Here is a 12,194-nt window from a genome sequence, read left to right on the forward strand (position 1 = left end):
TCCATAACTTTTTGGACAAAAAAGAGGAGACAATCAAGCCGATGGATTTGCTAGCTGAATCATACGTTCGAGAACTATAATTATTATGTCAATGCTAATTTTCATGAATGACTACCACCTTTATCTAAATATATAGACACATTCAGTGTGAAAATGGAATTACCAATACCTGGTATTAGTTCTTCGCCTAGATGCATTTAACTTTTGACTTTATTTGGATAAAAATCATGCAGCATTTATTTTAATTACTCAATTATAATTGTTCATTGTTTTGTAATAAAATCATTCGTCACAGTCAAAAAGGATGTCGGGATCTGGCAAGATTAAGGGGTTATGATCGTTTCCCGTAATTGTACGTCGGATCATATTAGGTTTTTACTTTCCTGCGGTACCGCAGGAAGTTCTGTTGGGACCATCTCATGTCTACCCTGAGTGGCCGGTTCTGAATTGGTACCAGTTCGAGCTTGACTGTTAATGATACAAGTCGAAATGGATATTGTCAAATGAATATAGACTAAGTTATAAATTGTTTTACGCATGGTAATGAAATAACTGAACAATTCATAAATGCAGATTATTTATTTGCTACTGCTTTTCTACAAACAAATGAAGTTATAATTGTTTAATTACAAATTTGATACAATAAAAAACATACATACTTGCATGAGGCAAGCTGAACTGAGCAGGAGGAGAAAACTTAAGAAATTATTTAAACAAATGATTTAAACATAAATAACAATGATACATAATAAATTGTAATTCAGTTTTGATTGTGAATATGAAAAAGAAATAATGTCCTTGCTTTGTTTAAATATCCAAACTGGTTAAAATAAGTCCTGGTGTGTTTTATGTTGATATACGTATGTGAATTAAAAGCATGTTCTACTGTTAGTCCATAGGAATAACCGTGGGCGATTCAATTCATTTCCAAATTTAGTTCATCCACAGCTGGTTAGGATTCGTCTACGAATGCATCATTTACCGTGGAACATAATCTTGAAAACAAAAGGAACATCAAGTTAAAATAGATGATATCCACCTATTTGTCAACATTATAAAAAAGTAGATCTACAGCTTCACGTAGGAATGTTAGTTGCAAAAAGACTCTGAAATATGTTCATTCATTGCGAGCATTCTTTTACACAATATATACGAAATAATGAACAACTAGCATTGTGTGTGTCTTCAACCTATGCTTCTTCTTTTCAAAGTCAATACTTAACAAACCATTATACTGATTCTTACATAGATTGTTAATTTTCAAACAAAAATAATCTTCTTATATAAATTATCTGACCTACATGTACAGCATAAATCTTCGAAAGCTCGGTTAACAATAACACTAAGATCTGCGTATTTAAGAACTTAGTTTATAACTATTGAATATTTATAACAACAGCTATATTGACTGTCTTGCAATTCAACTTGCTATTCCTCGAAATATTTTTTTATACACCGAATTAATAAATCTTGGTTATCAAGAAACATTATTGCAGAACAGTATATTTCCATTCTTCTTTAGTAACGGAATACCATCAACGTTTTGAGGATTACATTCAAGAGTGTGTTACCTCATCTGTTTATTGCTGCTTGTATATTTAACTCTTACTAAATTGATAACTTTCCCTTGTTTTGTTTTTTATATTCGTTATAATAGCCATACTCTTTCTGAGAAGAAGCATCTCCAGGGACGCTATCTTTCAAAAGTTTTTTCAACAGGCGGCGTTCTGTTAAGAAATACCTCCGATTCTGAAGTGGAATGTAAACCAGTTTAAGGTAACGTTACGCTCGTTCCGGTCATTATATTGGTTTATGTGAAACATACTGAATTTTGCGATCGGGGACCAGTCTAATAGTTCACTAATGATAGCACATGTCTTTATAGGTAGATAATGTGGACTTACTTGCACGATGTCTGGCAATTAATTAAACTCCACTTGAAATTGTGACCTCCACACATTCCGAATGATGCATATAATGGACAGTTTATATTCTTGTCTTCGTCAAATGAAGTGCACTCCTTCGATTGTTCTGTTGGAAAACAAACAACTAATTTTAATATGTGGTAAATTTGAATGCAATTTATACCAAATTTGTTTTTTTTTTCATTATAGATACACATTTTACACTAAACACTAATCTTAATCCCGGTGTCTATAATGAGTTTATATGAACAAATGTGATTATTTCCTTGCATGTTCTTGGAGTCAGTTCCGTCTAGGTAACATTGAAAATACTAACTACAGCTAGGATCAGTTCCGTCTGGGTAACATTAAAAATACTAACTATAGCTTGAATCAGTTCCGTCTAGGTAACATCAAAAATACTTACCACAGCTTGGATCAGTTCCATCTACGTAACATTTAAATACTAACTACAGCTAAGATCAGTTCCGTCTGGGTAACATTAAAAATGCTTACTACAGCTTGAATCAGTTCCGTCTGGGTAACATTAAAAATACTTACTACAGCTTGAATCAGTTCCGTCTGGGTAACATTAAAAATACTTACTACAGCTTGAATCAGTTCCGTCTGGGTAACATTAAAAATACTAACTACAGCTAGGATCAGTTCCGTCTGGGTAACATTAAAAATACTTACTACAGCTTGAATCAGTTCCGTGTAGGTAACATTACAAATACTTACTACAGCTTGGTTCAGTTCCGTCTAGGTAACATCAAAAATATTAACTACAGCTTGAATCAGTTCTGTCTACGTAATATTAGAAATACTTACTACAGCTTGAATCAGTTCCGTGTAGGTAATATATTAAAAATATTAACTACAGCTTGAATCAGTTCCGTGTAAGTAACATTAAAAATACTAACTACAGCTAGAATCAGTTCCGTCTAGGTAACATTAAAAATACTAACTACAGCTTGGTTCAGTTCCGTCTACGTAACATTAAAAATACTCACTACAGCTTGGATCAGTTCCGTCAAGCTTACAATCCTCTGAAATAATCAACAAGTTTCATATATATTTCAAAACCATTTGTATGAAAAAAAGAACAAGTAAACATAAAAGTCGACCAAAGTTCATCTTGGTTGAACTTGACTATTCTTTTAAGGTTCCCTGCGGTCATATGACTTATATTTTTTTCATTTTATCGGTCTTTAAACTGGTTAGATTTGAGAATTCTTGAGGAAATGACTACCAGAAAAGCGCATCTGATACATGGAATTTATATAGTGCCAAATTCGTTTACACAATAGAATGACAGTTAAACGATTCAAACTTTAAAATTGCTCTCCTATTATCAAGAGCAGTTTGGTCTGATAAACATTGTATTGTATATTTTGATAGAACTGGTTCCCGGGAATTATTATTGGTTTTACAGTTATCGACTTATCGCTTTTGACCTGTTGCCGTTTTGCACTTACATGAACAGAATCTGCTCACCCTTCCGCAGCACCTGAGATCACACGAGTTTTTGGTGGGGTTCGTGTTGCTTATTCTTCAGCTATATATCTTGTATTTTGTGTAATTTTGTTTGTGTTTATCTTTTTATTTTTTATTCATGGCTTTGTCAGTTTATTTTCGATTTATGAGTATGAATGTTCTTCTGGTATCTTTCTCCTCTCTCCTATTTTGATGATATACGTATAGTAAGTTATCCGTTCTTTTGTAACATGAATGATTTTTAACGTCCATCTATATGTTTACAATACTTGATTTATCAAAAGATCCAAAGACATTGTTTGCTTTCGTGTATGTATTTGCTATATTTGAGGAGTTTTTCTGTAGTGGGACTCAAATCCTTTCGTTGTATTATTTTTTTTTTTAATTTTTTTTTTAGTTGTACGTTTGTGCCGTTCTTGAATCGTTGTATGGCGAAAAGTTTATTTGATTTGAAAGCAGGAATTCTTTTGTTTTTGTGAACGTTTATACTTTCGGCGAATACCAAACTATACTACAGTCAATGATTGTAACATATATGTTTTTCTTTTCTTTTGAACATTTTTAAGAAAAAAATTAATAATACATGTATATTGATTTTTTTATCTTACGGCAGGTTTGATCTTCACATCTCCAGCCAAGTCCGCTGTCCTTCGGTACCATACATTCGGAACATACTTGGCCATCTTTATAGTCGTAAGGTCTTGTTTTGTAAGATACACTTTAAACATAAAAGAATAATTAGCCTGTTGTGTATATTTTCTTTCTACTTGTTATTCAATTTTATATAAAGCTTGAAATTCATTATATTGATTAATTTTATTTTTCATACTGTGTGCAAGTTTAATTATTCCATTGAACATTTTTCCTCGTTCAGCACCCTTTTTTTTTAGCAAATAAATAACCGCTAATCGATAGTTCATCCGGTAGAAAGACCTTTTCTACTAGGCGTTTGTTTTAATTATTTAATTAATGTATCAATATTATACAATTCCGTTCGATCTGATTATCAAAATACAGTTTATTACGATCAGTTTACTGGTATTTGCACAAACACAAAATCCTTGAATCTGTAGAAACCTTCACTTTCGATATGTTGTTTCGATAACTGGTAGAAAGAAATTTCCGGTTACATATGCAATCGTCATAAGTATATATCCGAACATGATCACACAAGTAAAGTTAACACACAACACTAATAACACTATTCATAGATACCATGTATTCTGATTAACAAAAGTTATTTAATTTCTCAATGTAAGTACTTACGGAGGCCAATAATCACAGACCCAATACCAAGCATTGTTCCATACTTCTTGTTGATCTCCGTGTGAAATGTACAAGTTGTCACATTTATTTACTGCACAACCAACTTTAATGGTCCTCCAATTAACGACCTGTAACAGTTATTGACATAACTAAATCATTGATGTTTTTTTGTTAAATGTCGAATTATTTCAATATCAGTTGTTTAAAGTTCATGCATAAACTTGTGGATTCAGAGGGGAGCGTAGATTCTTTTGATTGGAAAATATATCCTTTTTTATGAATATAAGCATACATATAAAATCTTCAAAAAATAATTTTTGACTTGCTTTGCACGGTCCTTTTTACAGATTTAAAAAAAAAACAGAATTCTCTACCTTGCATTTAAGTTGTTTTGTATGCACGTTATTTATATTTATACTGCACTCGTTCTATTTGAACAGTCAAAATTTGTTGACTGTATATTTCTAACTCATATACAGCCACTGACACGATATCACTTTTTCTCATGAATATTTAAATAGAAGTTGCCGAAATTATATTTAAATATTCATACCACCTCTTCAACCTGTTCTTGTTTCCAATGTTTATAATGATGAGTGGAACGACTCAAACTTGTTTCTTTTACAATTTTTGGAAAATTAAAGTGAGAAAACATAATTCACTTGTAAATAATTTTTTTGGCAACATATAAATCAACTTTATTTTTAGGCTTGTTGTTGATATTTAAGTCCATAATTAAAAAAATTCGTTCACTACTGAGTGTGGATTTCAACAGGTAATGTACATTTCATTGCGTTGTAAATGTCTCCGCTGCCTGATATTATGCCTTTTAAAAGACCGGTTTTCCTCAATATTAGCATATATATATAAAATCTTCAAAAAATAATTTTTGACTTGCTTTGCACGGTACTTTTTACAGAATTTTAAAAAAAACCCAGAATTCTCGAGCTCTACCTTGAATATTTAAGTAGAAGTTGCCGAAATTATATTTAAAAATTCATACGACCTCTTCAACCTGTTCTTGTTTCCAATGTTTATAATGATGAGTGGAACGACTCAAACTTGTTTCTTTTACAATTTTTGGAAAATTAAAGTGAGAAAACATAATTCACTTGTAAATAATTTTTTTGGCAACATATAAACAACTTTTTTTAGGCTTATTGTTGATATGTTAGTCCATAATTAAAAGAATTCGTTCACTACTAAGTGTGGATTTCAACAGGTAATGTACATTTCATTGCGTTGTATATTTCCCCGCTGCATGATATGATGCCTTTTAAAAGGGCAGTTTTCCCCAATCTTTAAATCAAATAAATAACATTAACACATTAAAATACATTTTTTAAGATTGCAGTATAAAGACGATAATGGTGAATTGACTTGACATATCATATCAACGATATAAGGATAGCGTTGATATGTCAAGTCAATGCACTATTATTGTCTATTTATTACAAACATATAACATATCATCGATAAATAATTTTTCATTTGATGATTGTTGATTGCATGTTGATATACGTCCGATTTCGACGCTGAAGTTTACCGGATTGAGTCATTGATAGACAATTAAAACAGATCATGGAGATCACGTGGAGCACGTAAACATAAGTGAATTGATACAGCCATGATTTTTTTTTATGTTTTATATACATTTCCTTTTGTTAATAAAATTGTCCTGAAAGTCAAATGAAACCTCAAATTAAAAAAAAAATAATTATGCATATGTTTTTTTTATAACAAAATGGATAGTTTTCACTATTAAACATATGTACAAATGCTTATTTCAAAAGAAAATTCTTTAATTCGTTCACATTTAGAAGAAGTTTCTTTTTTTTCAATTGCTTGCTTCAAGGAATCAATTCGCCGATGACGATGACGATTATACGATTAGATTTGCGTAAAACATGACAAAATCGTGCACAGAAGACTAAGTTTATGATATATACATGCATTGGTTCAAGAACTGGATAAACATTATTTTTCACCAGTCACTTATTTCATATGACTTTAATAGTTGTTATATAATTTGGTGTATATAATTTGTTCTTTAAGAATCAGTTTTAACGTTTTCTGTTCCATTACACATTTGGTTAATATATTGTTATCTCACGGTTAAGAGTTCGTGAAGGCAATTTTCAATTGCACTATAGATTAATGAAGATTTTCTTTTTCGCGGTAAAACTAAGGCCGTCAAGTTTATAAAACATCTTCAACTTTGTTTAAAATTTGAAGTTTCTTATGACGTTAATTAACACAACATGAAACCCCATAAGTGCAAAACGTTATGTGATATATCTTCGACAAACATTCGGTCTGATCAGATTCAAGCTAATTATGTTCGACGTTTGAAGTAGTTTTGATGTACAGAAGATAAACAAATTAGATTTTTTTTTTTTATTGCATTGGAAGAAATGCGCTTGTAAGTCAAACGCATTTTTTGTATAATTCGTATACACATTACAAAGCTGTACCAATTCGAAAACACACTACAGAATTAATTGACTTGAAAAACAAACTTACTTGTAAATAATGTCCAACAACATTAGTCCATTTATGTTCTGTATAATTATAATCGGCTTTTTCGTTCATAAACAAGTGCACCATTCTCTCAATAGAATGATTACTGCCTGTTGTAGCGCCTAAATTTTGACCGACACGTACACCATTCGCGCTAGAATAAGAAAATACATCTGATATTAAATTATAGTCATGTTATATAGCTTAATTGAAAACCAACATGAAAAAAAGAGGAGTATACGACATATAGATAGATACTAAATAATATAAAAAATATCAATCTGTTATAGCGGTCAACATCCGGTCTTCAACAAAAGACCTGTGAGTTCACACAGATCATACTAAATCATACCGAAGTGTAGTTACTCGAATAATTGAAGCCCTTTTCGAGTCCTATTGTCTCCCATACGAGGTTAATGTAGCCTTCGTAGCGGTGCTTTGCTTTTGCGCCAATTAGCATTTTATTTGCACCAAAAAAATCTTTCATTTGCGCCACAAACAATATTTCATTTGCGCCAAAATAAAACCTTTCAATTGCGCCAATATAACAGGTAAATACAGGTAAATAGTATAAAACACATATATTTAAAAAAAAAAAAAGAAAAAAAAGACTATTGATAATTAATGTAAAGTTTGTATCATTGATGTATTCATGTCTGGAAAATTCCTGCTCTCAAGTGCATACCATATTGATAAAATATAGTCCGTTTTTTTTCATTAACTGCAGTCCATTTCATTTGTTATAATTGCTTTGTAAGGTTTAATTCTATTTTGGGTACTCATACACGACTTGGTCTCAATTTTTCAGAACATATGATCTGATAATAAACTAAAAGTGTGGTCATCAAATATTACACACTTTTAAATTATTCTCCTGTTTTATGTCTAAGTTGAAATGTCCATCTTGACACCTCGAACATGTGAACACTATATATAATTATAAACCTTAGTGACTCTGAGCTTCTGAAATGAGTGTGGCATTGAACTCACCACAATTATTTACCTTGGTGACTCTCGGCTTCAGAAATGAGTGTGGCATTGAATTCACCCCATTGTCTAGAGAAATATTGTAGAGACAAACCTTTTAGAGCAATGCATATTTAACGCTTCCGTTAATGCTTATCTAAATTACCTGAAAAATGGCGCAAATGAAGTTTTTATTTTTTGGCGCAAATGAAATATTACCTTGTGGCGCAAATGAAAGATTGTAATTTTCAAAAATTGGCGCAAATGAAATGCGCCCCTTCGTAGATCAGCGGAATATAACGACTGAATTATTCGGGTAAAGTGTAGAAAGTAGTGGTGGCATGTACATTTAGTAGTATTTATGAAAAACTGATAACCATATTTTGATTGGTCATTACTTGGTAAATATTCTGCATTAACCAAGATGCGTAATCATGTGAGAGCTTTATTTATTAGATATAGAACAATATTGAACGAGTTAACGGGAGACGTATTAATAATCAATGTTTTTCGGTCACGATTTATTCACATCTGAAATTATCGGTCTTATTTCACAAATAAATCACGGTAAATCATTTCACCTAATGCAATGTATACCGATGTTTGTTGTGTTCTTGACGTCATAGTCTTTCCTTTCAATTTAATAAAAGACCAAACTAACACAATATATATTCGGTATATTGATTAAATAACACATAGCTGAGAGAGTGATAGTAACCCCTAGAAGAAAAACATTGTTAACATTCATTTCAAGGGGTAAAGTACAATGAAAACCTCCGTTATGACATTTGAAAGTAATCTTTTACTTCACGAGTAGACAAAGGAAATAATAGAAGGTTGTAAATTAGAATTGTGTTACATAATCAGGTTATACTATTAGAAGTTATATTTATACGATGACAAGACTATTTTAATGTGATATGAATGTAAGCCTTGTTTTGTATCTGCACGACACGCGGCACCTGAGTTTTACTGCACACGGTACTAGTCAATTTGAAATGATAACACCCTATCCTGACACAATATTTTGATTTCTGACCAACAAGTCTCTGCTCTTACTCAGTTTACCGATTATGTCTGGTTGTTTTGTCAATATAATGGAATTTGATGCGACTGACATATAAGTAAGAGGTTTAGCTAGCTATAAATCCAACCAGGTTAAATCAAGCATTGTCCAAAAATATTTCTACTCTGTACTTACAACTCTAGGTTTGTGTGCTTAAATACACATTCATCGGCTAAACCTTGTGATAATTCAGCAAGATCTTGGTCCCAATCCTGAAATGAAAAAAAAAGTGGAATTATCTTGAAAATATGTGTTTCCATTATTATTATGACTATCTACTCTTTAATCATCGTTCAATCATACTGTTCTTGACTATAAACAAACATGAATATAGTCAAATAGTTATCAAAAGGAATGTTGAAAAGAGAGAGGACAAATGAAGCAGACAATAAAAACCAGTTAGTCGGAGGACGCTATATAATACCATGGCCCAAAAGAAAAACGACGAAAAGTCTTCAAAACTTACTACACAGAAAAATAAAGATAGCATAACTGATACTTCTGTTAAAACAAATTGGAGATACATGTATCCAGTGATTAAATACCGTTAAGCGGGTTATTTTCGCAAGGTGTAAATTTTCGCTTGTTATCACGGATAGCACAAACTCAAAATAAATTCCGCCAATTTAAAAGTGTACATACAAAAGTATTGATAAAACTAATGTGTCCTCCAAAATAATAACCGCCAAAACATTTCCTATACCTTTATTAATGAAAATCGCAAAATTTTACACCCGCGAAAATATCTCGCTATACAGTATAACACCATATCGGAGTTGTAAATGTTGTTTTACCATATGACATCTCCAAAGTCCTAAACCTTCTGTATGTGTTAATTTACATAATCTAGGCTTTTGACGGAAAAAAAGTTTAATATGCAGGGTTTGACATAAATGATATCGCTCATCCATCACCCTTAATTTGGAAAGTGATGCACAAGTACGATTTAGATTTAATATGTATTTTTGAAAACGTCAGGTTCACGAACACAAGTAAAAGAGGGACGAAAGATACCAAAGGGACAGTCACGTGCTTTACGTCACCTTAACTCTTTTCAATAACAATAACTTTTTTTTTACTTTCGATAATTGCCAACTTTTCCCCAATTATAACATAAGAAAATGCTTACTTACAGTTGCAATTGTGTAACAGATCTGCTTGTCATATCAATCTATGACCACGAATGTAATGAAATAAACCGATTATAAAGTATGAACAAATGACTTACCAGCGACCACATATTTTCAGCGTGTTCCTCTTTTCGATATGCTCTGTGTACATCGAGTGCCATGGCGACCATTTCGTCTGATATACGACAAGGTTTCTTGACCCCTTTAATGTGTAGAGATGCAGCCTCGGTTTCGGTATTAACCATTTTCTTCTGAGGGTTCCTTATTATATCTCTTTTAGCGTTTAAACCAAATGCTGCTTTCTTTCCACGTTTGATTCTATTATTCAAGCTTCGCCATCCATGGCCATGATGGTTGTACCATTTGTAAAGCCGTTTCTTATCTTTGAGATTCTGATCCTTGGTTCTTCTTTTGATTTTAACTTGGTCTCTTTTGCTTGTTTTTATTCCATTTCTTACACTGAAGCTGCGTGAAATAGAATCTTGTTGGTCATTTCCCGCCCTATTTTTCTCTTTTTCGCTCATCGTATTTGCAATCAATTTCTCAGCAATCTCGTCAGATCTAGAGTTCTTCGAATCGGAATCTTCATGTACTGCAGTTTCATCGTTCCCATCTCTATAAAACAAAATATATTCATGCTTTATTCGAAAATTAAAAAAAATACTTTAAACAATCAAATGAGATATGCAATTGAAAGTTCATGCATTGCATTCTGTTTTATTTAACGAAACATGGTATTGAAAGTTTCAGTTTTTTTTTTTTTTTTCAAATTACTCAGGCGTCCTTGAATAATTCTGGCCAGATAAGATTTTGATTGTTATTTGCAAGTCCATAAGTTTGTTTGTTTACGAATATATAACTTTTCTCTCAATCTTATAGTTGAGAGTGCCCGGATGAAATATTAATTGTAATCTTCAAGTCGGAAGATAATCCATACGGTTTCAAATCTACATACACGTTTCAAATCTACATACACAAAAGAACATTTAGAGTGTTGTTTTATATATTGAAGTATATTTAAGAAAAGCATACTATTCACTCCAAATACCAATACTACTTACTCTTCTGAAAGCGGTCCAAGGACGGTACGGTCAGGTTGTAGAGAAACAACACCAATAAACAACACTGTCAAAATTAGCAAGTGCATTGCTGAAATTATGATGCTTGCAAATCGCATACAGTCATGTATTTATACCCAATTTGCCATGCTGGGTGTGACACTTTTACAAATTACAGTATATTTTTTTTCATTTTGTTGAATACGTAAAATTTCAAATCTGCATCTAATAGTTAATTTAACCAAGGTAATCAGTCTAATCCCAACTTAATGAAACCGCGAATAACATTTCTGATTTTCTCACCGTATATATTTGCATAACGAAACGTCTTATGACCTTTCTATAAAATTAAGGAACATATTTGTTGTGTAGCATATTGTTTCGGATGATCCGCCTTTCAAATGCAGAATGTGATTTTACCACGTAATAATAATTTCACATTGAAACTACGTCTGTTTCATATCTTAAGGCAAATTAATGAACAGCATGAGAAAAAATGTCATGGGAAAATTAAAAAAAAACTTGCAATTGAATTAAATTTGATATAGATAATAATGTATCTTAATCACACATAAGGAATGTCTGAGTCAGGGAACTTAAATCCTAAAAAAAAAAGATGACCTCAAAATATCAATTCTAGATAGATCTCATCTGCATATTCATAGCTAAATGTCATTTGATGTGATATTAAAGAACTTAGTTTTCTGTTTCAGTATCTCTTCAAAAAAAGGGGTTCCTGTCTACTAAATTACAAGATATATTGACTTGTCAAGTGAATCTGCGACTA

At 31.7% G+C, this 12,194-nt stretch overlaps 1 protein-coding gene across 1 annotated transcript; it reads right to left on the reverse strand.

The window, feature by feature from the left end:
* Positions 1–811: 811 nt before the first annotated feature.
* LOC134705945 (uncharacterized) lies at positions 812–11,496 on the reverse strand. Its single transcript, XM_063564658.1, has 9 exons — positions 11,411–11,496; positions 10,448–10,964; positions 9,355–9,431; positions 7,191–7,341; positions 4,668–4,795; positions 4,010–4,119; positions 2,918–2,953; positions 1,905–2,031; positions 812–995 (listed from the first exon to the last, which is right to left on the reverse strand). The coding sequence occupies exons 1-9, from the start codon at positions 11,494–11,496 to the stop codon at positions 953–955; spliced, it is 1,275 nt and encodes a 424-aa protein (XP_063420728.1). The 3' UTR covers positions 812–952.
* Between the last annotated feature and the right edge of the window lie 698 nt (positions 11,497–12,194).

This window comes from Mytilus trossulus, chromosome 2 (assembly GCF_036588685.1).
Source record: "Mytilus trossulus isolate FHL-02 chromosome 2, PNRI_Mtr1.1.1.hap1, whole genome shotgun sequence".
NCBI classification, from domain to species: Eukaryota; Metazoa; Mollusca; class Bivalvia; order Mytilida; family Mytilidae; genus Mytilus; species Mytilus trossulus.